General features: G+C 32.4%; 3 protein-coding genes across 3 annotated transcripts; 1 reads left to right on the forward strand and 2 right to left on the reverse strand.

Annotated features, from left to right (window-relative positions):
- Window positions 1-1,466: 1,466 nt before the first annotated feature.
- LOC130738627 (inactive protein RESTRICTED TEV MOVEMENT 2-like) lies at window positions 1,467-2,863 on the forward strand. Its single transcript, XM_057590719.1, has 2 exons — window positions 1,467-1,643; window positions 2,274-2,863. Exons 1-2 carry the CDS (start codon window positions 1,529-1,531, stop codon window positions 2,648-2,650), a joined length of 492 nt encoding a protein of 163 aa, XP_057446702.1. The 5' UTR covers window positions 1,467-1,528; the 3' UTR covers window positions 2,651-2,863.
- A 2,962-nt stretch (window positions 2,864-5,825) lies between these two features.
- On the reverse strand, window positions 5,826-6,230 carry LOC130736764 (uncharacterized). Its single transcript, XM_057588553.1, has one exon. The coding sequence runs from the start codon at window positions 6,228-6,230 to the stop codon at window positions 5,826-5,828; it is 405 nt and encodes a 134-aa protein (XP_057444536.1).
- Window positions 6,231-6,265: 35 nt separating this feature from the next.
- On the reverse strand, window positions 6,266-14,381 carry LOC130736765 (uncharacterized). The gene is made up of 11 exons (XM_057588554.1): window positions 14,310-14,381; window positions 13,770-14,210; window positions 13,540-13,693; window positions 11,050-11,103; window positions 10,834-10,914; window positions 10,659-10,730; window positions 9,886-10,324; window positions 8,888-9,816; window positions 8,556-8,780; window positions 7,521-8,171; window positions 6,266-7,425 (listed from the first exon to the last, which is right to left on the reverse strand). The coding sequence occupies exons 1-11, from the start codon at window positions 14,379-14,381 to the stop codon at window positions 6,266-6,268; spliced, it is 4,278 nt and encodes a 1,425-aa protein (XP_057444537.1).
- Window positions 14,382-15,327: the final 946 nt, after the last annotated feature.

Below are 15,327 nucleotides of genomic sequence, written 5' to 3' on the forward strand. Positions count from 1 at the left end.
TTTATGTTTGGACCCCATGCTTGTTTTTGTGGTGGAAGTGAACCAACGTAGAATGAATGCTACCACTATTATCACGTAAGAGATTAGTCCTAATTTATTTTTCTCCCTCCACAGACTTTAAGGATTTCAAATTGACTTCAAGGGGCACCAGGGTTACCTACCTTGCACAATGTTCTGCTGTTTAGTATTGGGTCTCTGTCAGTCTTATCCGCAGGAGACAACAAGATTACATCAACAGAAAAAGAAGAAATTCAAGAACAATAACACTACTATGATCATTTTCTCCCATTTTCTATTGATCATAGAATCTTTTTAAATAAAATGGTCATTTTTCCCTTGTCTCCCCTCATAATTTCAGAATCTACAAACCTTTTATATTTTTCCCTAAGTACCAACTATCAAATACCAAATTGAAATGCAATCCCAACTCGCCTTGAAACTTTTACAACTTCAACATACTTACTATTAAATCCTCAACTGTTTAATTTATGTCCAAACATTTTAGGATGATTTACCATACACATAAAATTGAAAATTGTTACTGTCTTGCTTGGCTGGCCTATTCCCAAACAGAGCATCAGCACATATTTGTCAGTTCACCAAAAAACAAACTAATATTTGCTAAATGGTTTAATAAGTATAATTATTTTCCCTCCAAATTTGACAAGCTGGTGCCTGGTGGCGTGAAAAACTATCAAATTTTCAATTTAAGATGAGAGAAGCCAATCTGATGTTTATGCTTAGTATATCATGCCAAATCAATGATGTAGTGATACCCTATTTTCATAGAAACTGGAATACTATGAAACAACCAGCCATCCAAGCCACACCCTAAGACAATTCATTGAAAGACATTTAACTTGAGTAGGTCATAAAAATGTATGCAAGTATGTTTATATGCCAGAATTTGTAGTGAATAATACGGATTAGGGAAGCACTCTACTCAGAAAAACTATACTTTATTTTTTGAAAGTCAGAAAAACTATACTTTGAATTAGGTGGAATTCTATAAGCATCTCTTATAGTTGTCTCATAAACCTAAGCAATACATTGAACAAATTTAAGTATTTAGTTCCCAAGTTCTTTTGCTGTTTAGTCCCTCAAAAAGAAAATTTAAGTTCACAAGTCACAACTCAGAGATTGTTGGAACAGGGTTTTGGCAATCCTTAAGTTGCAGAAAAAGGAATCACAAGTCTTATAAGAAAAAGAAAAGGAGCAAAGATGGGGCAGGAAATTGAATCACAAGGCTTCCTTCATTTAAAGCTTAGGCTACTGACTCTAATCTTACCATGGAATACTAAGATTGAAGCAAGCATCCTCCTAGAAAACTTATGCAAATCAAAAAGGTATAATTCTCATTTAAACTGTGGAAAACCCATCACAAAATTAAACTGTGGAATCTCCAGCTTTGTATTTGTATAAAAAGAGATTGAGTCACGGTTGTTTCATTCATTCAAACCATTTCCATAACATTTGGCAATAGAAAAATCCCAATTTAGCGAGAGAAGAGAAGCTGAAAGTACCTGCAATGGAAACCAATGCTGCCGGAGCTACAAAGAATAATCGCTTGTATGAGGAATTTGAACCCTACTGCAAATGGCTTACAAAGGAAGGACAAAAGATTCTTGACATTGATTTGAAAGGTATTAATTAAATTATTTTACACTGAAAATATAAATTGGGGATTGATTATTGGACTTCCTCCGCCCAACTCATATGTCTCCTAACTCTTACCGGTTCAGTTATTGTTGTTCGGGGGCATTAATTAAATTCCTTGCGCAATTTATGTATTATGAGTGAATTTAGTCTGCATTTTAATGACTAAATACATCATTTATTAAATTAATCTAAAAATTATTTAAGATATCAAACTTAACAATTTCATATTTCTATCCACTTAATTAGAAATAAGTGATAGAATTCTAGAAAGATCAAGAAATATAATAAAAATAATATTGGTTTTTTTTATAAAGGCGAAAGAAAGAAGGCTACCGCGGGTAGAGATCGACCTTAGGGCCTCCATCAACGTGATGCCACTGCGGGCCCTAGCCGATCATTATATATTCGGTCACCCTTCAGATGTCGACTATTCTGGCTTCGAGAATTAATCATAGTTAAAGTTTTTCATTCCTCTCGGTGTGTATTGCACTAAGATTGAACTCGATAGTTCTTCTCACACACTCATTCTGCGTTGGCAAATAAGTTACCCCTCTTAGACAAAGATAATTTAGTTTAATGGTATGGTAATATTTTTCCCCCTTAAATTTTTGTAGGTTTCAAGAAGGAGCAACTTAAGGTTCAAACCAACAACAGAGGAGTCCTCACAATTTATGGAGAAAGGCCTCTAGGGGGTGCATCAAGCACTAAGTGGAGCCGTTTCCACAAAGAAATCAGGATCTCAAAGGACTGTGATGTGAATGGGGTCCAAGCAAAGTTTTCTCATGGGACTCTTTCAATTGTTATACCTAAAAAAAGTTCACCCATTCAACAAGCAAAAGGTGAAGCCATGGAGAAGTATTCTATTTCCAAGGTAGAAACAAGAAAGAGAACAGCAATTAAAGTTGCAATTGGATTGTTGGCGGTGGTGGCACTTGGGACTTATATAGCACGGCTAGTAGTAAATAGAAATCCTCATGGTGCTGTTGAGTAAGTTGATGTTGTGAATGTTTAATTTGAACACTATTCAATAAGTTAAGACTATGAAAGCTGAAAATGAAAGGGGCAAAAATCAGATTCATGCTAGTGCATAGGCTTTGAGAAGATTTTCTGTGGTGGTGAGAAAATAAGCAAGGTGCCCATATTTTATATCTTCTTGTAACATATCTTGGAAGAAAAATGAAGACAGATTAAGATCACCTAATTACTGATGCTTGCAATTAGTTTGATCCCATCTTAGTTTGGCAATTGGCAAAGCTAATTTTTTTCCTACTTACCGCTTGTCCTTCTTACTGATATAAAAAATCAAAAGGAAGTTTTGAGTAGATTGTGAGAAAGTATAAAACAAAATAAAATTCATAGTGAATGAACTCTTACACCTACTTGCCCAACCAAAAAACAAAACAATATAACTGTGTTGAGCAATGGATGAGCAAGGTAGCCTCAACTATTGTGCTGTGATCAGCCAAAACATTTTTCTGGTCGAGTAATTTCTCTCAGTTATCGGTATTATATATTAACATGGAAATATACTTCTTTTTTAGCACTACACAAATTTTTTAATTCATGTCCATCTAAATATTGAGTTTTTTTTTGTGAAGAGATTTTTTTAGGCTGAGTAGATGTAACTAAGTCCAAGACCCGTCAGAAAAACTAAGTCCAAGACAAACTTTTTCAAGCTTACAATAGACTTACATTTATACACCTCACCCGAATGGAATAGTGTCTCAAACATGCAATCTGTTATAAACAAGACTCTATCTACTCAACCATCATAACATGTAAACATTGAGTTTAATAATTATATGTTGATAAATTTTACACAATCTAATCACATTATAATATAATAACAAAAAAATCACATTATAATATAATTAAAATTAGTGAAGATATAAATAATGGAATATGATTTGATTTTTATGTAAGTGTGGATTTGAATTTCTGTTTATCTCAATATGATAAACTTTTGGCTTTTTTATCGATGTTAAACTTAACATACTACATCTTAACTTCTTTGTTGATAAGTTGAGATATATGAAATTAAATCACGTTTGCATCAATGCGAGAACAAACATAGACTTTAAACTTATTTCTACTTTCATTTCTCATTTGGTTTTCAAGACAATGGGCTCAAAGAATTTCTTTGTCGACTAAATATATTTTTATATAATTTTTTTTAATTTTAGAGAAATTCCACTGAATTCTCTTGATGTTTAATATTATAGAACCTACCTCCCCTCTGCTATGTAATCATACACTCATTACTCTTATTTTATTGGAGACATTGCACTAATCTCCCTTAAACTTTATCATTATTACACTGACCTCTCATAAGATTTATCATTTTAAGTTATAACACTTAACATCTCTTTATTATTCTAAAGATTGCATGAATGAGCTAGGGGAGATCCATACATTTCTCAAAGTAGATAAAAGGTCACTACAAGGTCACTGCAATTTGCTCTTTTATTTAATTTTAGTTTGTTTCTCGAAGATTCAGTGCGAAAAAAAGAGATTTTGCGGCATCTAATTTACCGCCGCTAAAGCAATCATCATTTTTTACTCAGCTTTTTTTTTGTTACAAGAGGAAAATTTGTTGAAGTTTAGATGTCATTTTTTAATAGTTGTTGGCAGTTTTAACAGTCGTTAATGGTCAAATTAGTCCTTGAGTTTGTAAGCGAGTTTGATTTTAGTCCCCTGACGAAAAATGATGTTTAATGGCGGTTATTTATACAATTACTGGCGGTTTTTTCCCGCAACTAACCGTCATTTTTCGTCAGAGGGACTAAAATCAAACTCGCTTACAAACTTAGGCAGGGACGTATCCAGGATTTTCAACAATTTCTCTCTCGATATATACAATTAATAAATTACTGAGAAGATCATCTTCAATTGTTGCAAAGCCGAAGTCTTAACAACTTTCATTTCATAAAAAGATTGTTCTGTAGATGCTGTTGAAACAGGGAATGTCAAAACAAGATGTATCAATCTATCAACAAGTTGAAATATTGTTGTTTTTCCAATTTCAACTAACTTCTGGTAAAACTCGGATAAACTATAAATTTTTCCTAAATTAGGATCTCGGAAAATATCTGAATGATAATGTCTTAGTTGGAACTTGGAACGACAAATTTCTCAATAAGCTTACAGATTTTCTCATTGCCAAATAATAATTTAAAATTTTCTTTAGGATCTAAAGTTGAACTAAGTAGGAGAAGTTCCACTGCTTCTACATTAAATCTTCTATTTAATTCAGATAGTTGCAAATCAATTGTAGAATAAAATACATATATCCTATAATTATGTTCCTTATCTCCATCTTGCTTCTTATGACGACCATTACCCATAAAATAAGAGGTTTTCATGTCAGGAACTTCAACTTGATGAACATCATAAAATGTTATAACATCTTCTATATAAAAATACCTATAGTCGGTGAACATTTCAAAATTCTTGGGGGGGGGGCGATGACCCCTACCTGCCCCTACCTAGACACACCCCTGAACTTAGGGACTAATTTGACCATTAACCCTTTTAAATTATGTTTAAAAAAGAATTCTCTCACTGTGCGCTTTCATCAAAGAATATTTTCTCCGCATTCACTTAGCACCCTAACATACTTAGAGAAGTTGTTTATAAATCTACTATACTAGGTTAGAGCCCGTTTTCCCGTGCGATGCACGGGTAATTTTTTTCGACATTTACTGTTAATTCTAATTATTGAGTCCCTCTCATTTTTCTTTTCAGATGTTTGTATTTGTCATTTTCATTTAGACAACAATGGACTAATATATTTATCAAGACATATCATTTGAATTACTATAACATTTACACGCTCCAGTCATTATTATAAGTAAAAGTTTGATTTTAGATTCATTCAATAAATGTTGTATGTGATCATTTTAATGACCATATACATCATTTATTAAATAAATTTAAAAAGCTTACTTTGCTTATAATAGTGACCAGAGGGTATATATTTCATTACTATATTTTCTTTGTTTCAATGTGTCTTTGTTTAATAGACATTAATCGAGAACTGTGCAATATTAAAGTTTGTTCGAGCTTTACAATTAATGTAGAATGAATGGATCCTTTTATATTTCGTTAAAAACATAAATATTGAACACATAATAGGATGTACGCATAAAGTATATATCATATGTTGTTCAAATGTTGCCAATTAAGTTAATACTAAACATAGCAGGCGAAACTCTAGAAATAGCAACATAGAGCTGGCCATGGGAAAAAACAGACTTTGGTAGATAAACACCGACTTGAGATAATGATTGCCCTTGACTTTTGTTTATTGTCATTGCAAAGGATGCAATCAAATGAAATTGTCTTCTTTGAAACTTCACAGGCATGCTTTCATCAGATGGCATCAAATTCATCCTAGAAATGTATACAACCTTTCCAATATGTGTGCCAGAAAGAACAATAGCATCAATTACATTTGGACCAAGGTAGTCAACAATAAGTCTTGTACCATTGCATAAACCAGTGGAAATGTCAAGATTTCGCATGAGCATGATGGGTGCACCTTCTTTTAGAACCAACTTGTGATCAGGCATACCAGAACATTTAAGACCATTCAAAAATTCAGTAGTTAACCAATCAGCTTCAATTCCAACATCTCATCAACTCTCCATACTGAATCTGAGCTAAGATATGTTCTCTCATTTCCAGGAAATAATGACAATGCATATTGATTAATTGAATCAACAACATCTAAAGTGGGAGCAAGAATTGCTTTGTCAGAGTAGTATTTGACACAACCCACATTTTGAACAATGTCAGGGTACATTAAATGAACAATGTCTGCAATAGGATTGGAAGATTGATATATTAACAAATCTTTCGGAATTTGAACATTAGACTCGCCATCATTATAATCACCCAACTTACCATCCCCCATATCTAAAACCCATTTTGCAAAGCGTTTAACTTCCTCATTATCCCCATCACATGTGCTAGTTGTCAACCTCATGTTTTGGGTTAAATTAAGAACTTTGCAAAATCTCCATAGCCTTGAAGAGTTAATGGTTGACATAACAATCTCGGCTCTCCTACCTTTGGGAATAACTGGTAGAATTTGCCTAAAATCACCTCCCAACACAACAACCTTTCCACCCAATGGTTTTTCAGAACTATTATGGATTTTGAACCTCATGATGTCCCGCAAAGTCCTATCTAAGGCCTCAAAAGCATAGCGACTAACCATCGGGGCCTCATCCCAAATGATTAGGCTAGCAAGTTGTAACCGTTCAGCTTTTGGACTTCCTTGAGGTATCCCACAACATGAATCCTCGTTCAAACAAAGGGGAATTGAAAATAATGAATGTGCTGTTCGACCACCTGGTAGTAAAAGGGATGCTATTCCACTTGATGCAACATTTAGTATAATCTGTTTCTGAGATCTTAGTTTATAGGTCAAAGTTTTCCATAGAAAAGTTTTTCCGGTTCCTCCATATCCATATACAAAGAAAAAACCACCATTATTTGCATTGATAGCAGTTATAATTTCTTGATAAATCTTCAACTGGCCATCATTCAACTTGCTAAAGCATTCATCGTGTAAGTTGCTCATCTCAACAACATTTAAATTCAGCTCATTGAGTAGCAATACATTGCCATACTCAGTTAATGTATTAGCTTCAACATGAGGCATTCCAGAAAAATCCTTTAGAGATTTTCCATTAACCATCAAAATTTTCTCAATCTCCATTAAACATATGTCCTTAAGACGATGTTCTTCAATAACCAAATCTAAAGATAATTTAAAAGTTTTAGAAATTAAACATGTTCAATATATCAAAATGATACTAAGGAACATAAATATCAATAGTTCTATATTAAATTACATGAGATTATATCAATAGTTCTATAATTCAAAGGATGTGTTCCTGGTTTGTTGTGAGCTTTCCGTAGATTGTAGAAAATTCCATCTGCAAGTTCATGCCATGTTTTATTCCATACATTCAAAGGATTGCTTAGTATGTTTCCCATTAAATATGTAACAAATAAGTTCCTGACATATGCACCAGATGAACGGGTAGCTACATCGTGTATAGCATCAATGAATTCACGATCATCTTTTAACAAACCCATTGCATCACATGTATCTCTGAAAGTTTCATAGGTCTGGTTTTTATGTGTTTTCAAATCTTCAAAACTTGAGCAGCCACGTTGATAACTCAATAGAAGTCGCAAGTAATATAACTCGCCACTTCCTGGGGCAACGAAGTTCATTCGACCAATGCTAAATCCTTGTTTCCTTGGTCGCCATTCTTTCTTTTTTTCATCAAATACAAATGCTGCTGGAAATTTTGAATATGTTAGCCCATTTCCATGAGCATATTTCCCATTTGCCTCCATCCAAGCAGTAAACATGCTATTCTTCCGCTTGTTTCTCTGAAGCACATTCTTGACAGCTTGTTTCTCCTTAAATAGGATAACCTGTTTTTTGGGCAAGTGGTAGATGAGGTTTTTAACAGGTGGCCACTTGACATGGACTTCAAATGAAAAGATTCTCCATAGCGCTTAACATGGAGAAAGGTATCTACAATCATAATATTGTTTAATCTCATCCACATCTTCATACTTATCCTTGTTTGGTTGTTGCACAGACATTGACATTGTGACCCTGTCCACTCCCTTATTAATGTATTTAAATAAATATTTAATGGAGTTGGATTTGTTGCAGTACTCAATGTTGATATGTGCACGATATTTCATCAACAATTTAGGATTATAAGGAGCAACAAATCTATTATCGAGAGGAACTCCTTTCCTAAGAGTGGTCACCTTTGTATCCCTCCTTCGATATATCGGATAACCATCATTATCAAATGTTGTTTTTGTAACAAATTTTTTGGGGAAGAATTTGGAGCACTAACCATTCTTCATGCAAGGAGAATCTCTATTACTCAATCCACATGGACCATGGACCATATAGTTTGATACACATTCAAACAATTCAGGGTACTGTGTAGGATCTGGCAACTCAGCACATATAACAGAATCAATCATAGCAGGAGAACGTAACTTATTCTCCATGCTAAGCCACAATAAGATGTGAGCATGAGGCAAACCCCTTTTTTGAAACTCAATAGTATACGTGCCTAAACAATAAAATAAGTAATGACAATAAATTATGCTTTGGTTATAAAAGTGTATAGCATATAACGATATCAAATATTAGATTATATAACATAAACATAAAACAAACCTGCAACAGCTTTCCCAAAGAAATAACCCTTCTTGCAATCAACCATGAATTGATTTAATTTCATATGTAAAACATGGCAAGCCAAATCTGGTCGATCTGAAGAATTTAAACCATATCCGAGAACATGGCGTTCAATTTCTGGCCATTTAGGATTGCATGTCATTGTTAGAAACAAATCAGGGTATCCATATACCCCAGACAGAGCCATAGCATCCTGACAATTATTGAACATGTAACGCTTGCCGTCCATAAAAGATGCAGGGAGATATACTCTTGAACCAATTTTGGATGAATCTGTGTCACCACGGGCCATGGCTTCCTCAATTCCGTCCAAAAAATGTCTTCTAATTGTTGATTGGTTGTTGCGGATGTAATACAATCTTTGAGACTCAACCATTGAATAACAATCAACAACAAATTGTTGGAACAATCGTCGAGAAAGAAATATTCTTTTGCACTCAAATTGTCTTTCAAAGATTCTAAAAACAACCCATTCACGCAAAGAAATATGATCACGCCTAGGATCGGTATTAACGTTGAATGAATTTGCAAAATCAATATCCTTTGAGAAACCTTTTTCACCATGAGGGAATAAAATAGGATACTGTAGTGGAAGGAATGAAGAATCGTTTTCATAAATCCTTTGCATTTGACCGTCTCTAGTGCGAAGAATAATATCACGCCCACAATCAGAGCTATCAAAATCACCCACTATTAAGGCGGCAACCTCATCAACACTTGGAAGATTGTAGGTTTTTGGATCCAGTGAACAACTTCTAAATAACCTTAAAGCAACATTCTCCACATCACCTTGTTCAACATGATCACGTACTTTTCTGAATAATTGAGCTAAACGATTGAAGTCATCAACCATTTTAATCAAATCGGAAACTAATTCCGGATCAATGCTACTATTTCCATTACCGCTCCTATTGTAGGTAAATGAACAAACAACATATGTGAAAGAATCTAAAACTAAGTTTAAAAAGATGTTATACCTGAAATGTTTCAATCTATTCTCAACTCCATTCTTTGTGTCATATATGTATAATTGAGCAAACTTGGGAGCATCACCTTCTTTTGGAAGAAGACTTCCTATACGATGGTAATTTTGACTACTAATAATGAATTGAGGAGGGCCATGCCCATCATTAATGTTGCTAACAACTTTGCCTCCAATAGAGGTAAATGCAAACATACTATTGTACGCTCGAATGTTGTCAAGGAAATTTCGACTCCTCGGATCATTGTTTGTAAGCAAATTCAACAACAATTCTGGTGCATCTTTTAAATAAGGTATGAATATTTTTCCTCTTGCACAACAAATAGAGAAATAAGGATCAACTCGAGATTTGCTCTTTTCAGCTCGTTCTAGGAGCCATACAGTTGCACCACAATGCTTACAAACCATATCCATGTTTCCAAGATCAACATATACTGCATTATATATGATTATATAAGAGAAAATTAAAATAGAGTTGCTTGATAAATTTGTATATTAAAGCATTAACACTTACATTGCTTTTCAATTTCAGCAAAATTAAAATTGGTATCAAATTGGGTTAGAAGCAACGGTCAAAGTAGATGGGCAAGTGCTGGATCCTGTAAAAAAAAAAAATTCAAGGTACAATAAATATATCATACAAAATGTTGAATATATAATAAAAATGAATCAAATCAATTGATTGAGTAGAGTAAATTAAATTAAATGCTTATTTGAGCCTAGTAAATAAAACTAAATGCAAATGTAGTGTTTAGCATAAAAAAGTACCTGTATTTCCACTTGTATTGATTTGAGATGAGTTGGATGTGGAGCTTTCACCTGGTATAGACCAACTTGACACTGGAAAAAAAATTAGTCTAAAACAATTAGTATTACTAAAGTATGTAATGGAATTATTCAAATGAAGATAAAGAAAATGATGTACTAAAAGTTCATCACTTACTATTAGGCGTCCTCCTTTTATGAGGACGTATATTACGATCTTTTGGGGTACATCCACGTTTGTACTTCTTTTTAGGATTTCCTAATACGATTAGATATTTAGAAAAATTTAAAAATTATAAGAACATCATTATTAGAGTTTTTTTTTTGGAATTTGCAACTATCATAAAAATATGACTTAGTAAGTTATTAAAAATGAATTAAAATAATTAGAAACCTGTTGTGCCTTGAGCATTATCACTTGATGATAACCGAATCTGGTTAGTGATATCTGAATTTGGAAAAAAAAAATATATATTACTTCTAAACAATATGTAATGATTTGAACCACATAGAAAATTAAATACAAATATACAAAATTTATTAATTAATCAAAGAATGTCAAACACTACATAATAAACTGTTCTAACAATGTAACAATAAGGGAGCACAGTAATTGTATAACTATTAGTTTATGCCATCTTATGACTTTTGCCTTTCATATTTTTCCTTATATTAATTTTTAAAAAACGGTGGTTATGATTATTGTTTTTTTTTCTAACATGTATATTTGAAATAAAATAAAAACTTATAATTCTATCACTGGAATTGTAGAGAATGAAAATTTGGATTTCATATAAATTTAGCTACTTACTACATGTCCTCATTAGCATTATGTACATCCTAAATATATCTTTCAAATAGCTTTCTAACTATTTTGACTGTTTAGCAAACTACTTAGTGACAATTGCTAATATCATTAATATTCAATATATTGTATTCATCTAATCCTAAACAGAAAATTCATCAAACTCAATGGCCACCCAACAATCAAATGAAAGTTCTAACTGAAAAAAATTAGACGTGTTATATTTGAATAAGTTTTTAGATCATTAATATTCTACTATTTCTTTATGTAACAAAAAGAATCACATAAATTATAAGTTAGTATCTAAAAAATCAAAGAGGGATTGATACCTTGAAGAGGAGTAGACATCTAGTTAATGCTGAAGGAATGAAGTTTGTGAGTAGAAGTATATGAGTGATAAAGAACTTCAGATTTGAAGACTTGGAGACTGACCAATATATAGAAGATGATCTACCAATCCATAAGGAAATTTCATGCGTTAGGAACAAAATAAAATAGTAATAAAATCAGGTGGTATAAATCAGTCAATGTATAAGTATATTTTATACAAAAAAAAGACAAAGAATGGGTTTAGTTGGAATACAGGGATATAGTACATAGGCATTAAATGAAAGGGAATGATTAGAAAAGTAGTTGATATTGCCTACTTGAGTGCATGTAGCGTGAAAGGCAGGAGGGTTGAAAGTACATGATAAACTTTCAATCTAATTGTATAATACGTTGGAAATGTATTTTCCACTAAAAGATCAGCTAAAATTTGGTAAAGCAACATGCACACATCTCTTTAGCATTAAATGCATTTCCATCAAGACATGAAATCAAACAACATTCTTATCATTCAAAACTGGTCATTTCATGGTATAGTCAAATAGTTGGTAAAGGATTAAGAATGAATAAGTGAAGTAAAGATATGCAAACAGATTACTATGAACAGTGTTGAATATCATCTATCGACCTTTTTTCCTTTTGATGAACTTAGCATTAAATGCATTTCCATCAAGACATGAAATCAAACAACATTCTTATCATTCAAAACTGGTCATTTCATGGTATAGTCAAATAGTTGGTAAAGGATTAAGAATCAATAAGTAAGTAAAGATATGCAAACATATTACTATGAACAATGTTGCATATCATCAGACTCTCTTTTTTCCTTTTGATGAACAAAATTGTAGATTTAGAAGATATAGATTGAAAATGCATTTTGATTGATTGAAAAGTCTTTAAGTATCACCTAACAATCTTTCATCATTTTTAATATTTATTCAAACAGATTATAAATAATTTTGAAAGAATATCTTAACATCTTTCATCATTTTTATTATTTTTAAACGAAAGAGAATGACATAAAATAAATTAACTAAACTTATTAAAAATAATTATCCATACATGCTCTATTATAAGTTCTTTCTTATGATAATTTTTATGAAATAGATAGAACTTTCCAATAGCATATGAGAAACACTAATTCTTTTTGCTAATGTTTACACTTATAAGATGTACAATTTTGTATCTCTCAAGGTAGAATCAATATTTTTTTCCCAGGCCAATTTTATACATATATATAAATAGTATCAGAAAATCTAACTAAATTTTCTTAATCTATGAAAAAAAGAGATATAAACTTGGACAACTAATATAGTTGTGCATGTTACTGAGAACACTTAATCTTAAACACTCATAAATTATTTTGAAATTATTGATAATCTGTTTGAATAAGTATTAAAAATGATAAAATTATATAAACGTGAATTCCAATAAAAGATAAAAAGCATAAAGTTGTCGAAACTTAAATTCAAATATGAAAGTCCTGATGATACATAACAAACACCAAACTTAGAATAGTATCCAACAAAATGACTAATAAAACAACAAAAAAACAACTAATTGTTCCAGGTTCAACCAAACATAACTGAGGACAATAGTTCAAACCCTTAACAAATTACATGGTAAACACATATACCATGTAGGTATCAGATTCAGATGACTCCCACAACTCAATATTATGAACTTGTACAGAATTTCCAAGCCTAATAAAATCATTCCTATAAAAGTCACACCAGCCTGCAGCAATTTAACCTTGCCTCCCACCACTGGAAGATGCAGTTACATTTGAATTACGTGGACGATGCCATGTAATGTGCCACTGAATGATGGAGTTATTAGGAAGACGAACATTTATGACCGCAGGAAGCTGAGGGAAAAATAGTTGTTGTATATTGCTTGTAATAGTCTACAAAAGAAACATCAATGTAATGTCAAGAAAAATAATAATAAGACTATATTATGGCAAGAGATATTAGACAAACCACAGTGTTATTGTCATGTATGTGTGCAGCAGTTATATCAGTTTGCCAAATCATCTCCATCCATGGTGCTGATTGAATTTCTCCGATGGACTCATCATCACTGGATGTATTAGTCACTTCATTTTCTTCAGCAGCACCAATGTTAGGATTCATCTGAAGTAGATCTTCAGGAGGAAGGTTGTAATTTATCTCCTGGCCTACTAAGTCATAAATGCGGATTAAAATTATGGCCTCACCATGATAGATAAAGTGAATGACGACGGGTGTTTGAATTTGGTGAAGTGAACGCAGCAAAAACATACTAGCCCCAATTCGGAACTCCCCTTGGTTGTAGTAGTAAGGCATCTCAAATGAGTTTCCTACAGGATCTTGAAGTTGAACAACATCATTGATTTCAGCACCTACAGCTTCATGAAATCGTCTTGGAACAACAACATATGTCTGTACATTCACAAAATATTGGGATTAAGATCTAAACACTGCTCAAATGATAAACTTATGTAAATAAATGAGGAATTTGATGTAATAAAACATAATTACCATTTCGGGATAGAGAGATCTGATGAAGATCCTTGGATTGGTATGAGATGATCTCAAGCGAAAAGCATACATGTTCTATTCGGTTAATAACTAACTGAATGAATAAAAACAATATTTAGTGAGTTACATAAGTATGGATATAAAAGAGATAGGCTGTATGATCACCAAAAATTACATTCTTAACTATAAGAAATGAGGTTTTTAAAAAAACTATCATGAAAATGACTATTGCAAATTAAGATTTCTATTGGACACAAAAATAAGCAGAAATAAGAGTACATTTGCAACACGTAATAGACATGAAAATTATTTGTCATATATCAGATTGTTCTGTAATCAACTAAAATCAAATAACACATTATAATTTCATGCCTCTTTAAGTTATCACTTGCTATTGTTAGCTTTTTTTTTTAAGATCCAGGTTGTAATGGAAAAACTGAAATGCTCCGAAGCCTAACAGACCTAGAAAACTCACTAATTTGAATCCTTTGGTTATAGAAAAGTCAGGAGACCTGATTTGTTATAATTGAACTACATAAATATACTATTTACATTGGATCTAGCCAAAGAAAACACCAAATATCACAATCAGAAGAAAAGAATCAAACAGGTCATAATATATGAAGATAAAAAAACAAAGCAAAAGTGCACAAAATGCATCAATGTAAACAGTGAGCAACTTGTATGATTACAACATCAAATGGTATATCAATCAAAATCTATACATGTAAATCATTTAATTAAAGAGAGGAAGAAGAAAAGATCATAACATTCAGCATGCATGTTAGTATATTAGACCAAGGAGTAAGAACACATCAGAAAAAGGGAATGAGAATACGTACCTGACCTGAATGTGGGATGAAATGTGTTTTCTGAATCAGAGACGTCGGACAAAGGAGGAGATTTAAGGATTCACTAATGAGATGATATACAGAATAGAGAATAAATCAAGATAGAAGATAGAGGGTTGAGGATGTTGAATGCATATTGATGAAGGTGTGTTTGATGAACTCGGGAA

The sequence above is a fragment of the Lotus japonicus genome, chromosome 2 (genome assembly GCF_012489685.1).
Source record: "Lotus japonicus ecotype B-129 chromosome 2, LjGifu_v1.2".
NCBI lineage: Eukaryota > Viridiplantae > Streptophyta > Magnoliopsida > Fabales > Fabaceae > Lotus > Lotus japonicus.

What these genes read in the sequence shown, in the direction of transcription:
- LOC130736765 (XM_057588554.1), bottom strand. Translation starts at nt 14,381, where the DNA reads ATGTATGCTTTTCGCTTGAGATCATCTCATACCAATCCAAGGATCTTC. An exon ending in AATAGATTGAAACATTTCAG is followed by an intron (nt 9,817 to 9,885) that starts GTATAACATCTT and finishes TACCTACAATAG; the next exon opens with GAGCGGTAATGGAAATAGTA. An exon ending in AACTATTGATATAATCTCAT is followed by an intron (nt 7,426 to 7,520) that starts GTAATTTAATAT and finishes AATTATCTTTAG; the next exon opens with ATTTGGTTATTGAAGAACAT.
- LOC130738627 (XM_057590719.1), top strand. Translation starts at nt 1,529, where the DNA reads ATGGAAACCAATGCTGCCGGAGCTACAAAGAATAATCGCTTGTATGAG. An exon ending in TCTTGACATTGATTTGAAAG is followed by an intron (nt 1,644 to 2,273) that starts GTATTAATTAAA and finishes AAATTTTTGTAG; the next exon opens with GTTTCAAGAAGGAGCAACTT.
- LOC130736764 (XM_057588553.1), bottom strand. Translation starts at nt 6,230, where the DNA reads ATGCCTGATCACAAGTTGGTTCTAAAAGAAGGTGCACCCATCATGCTC.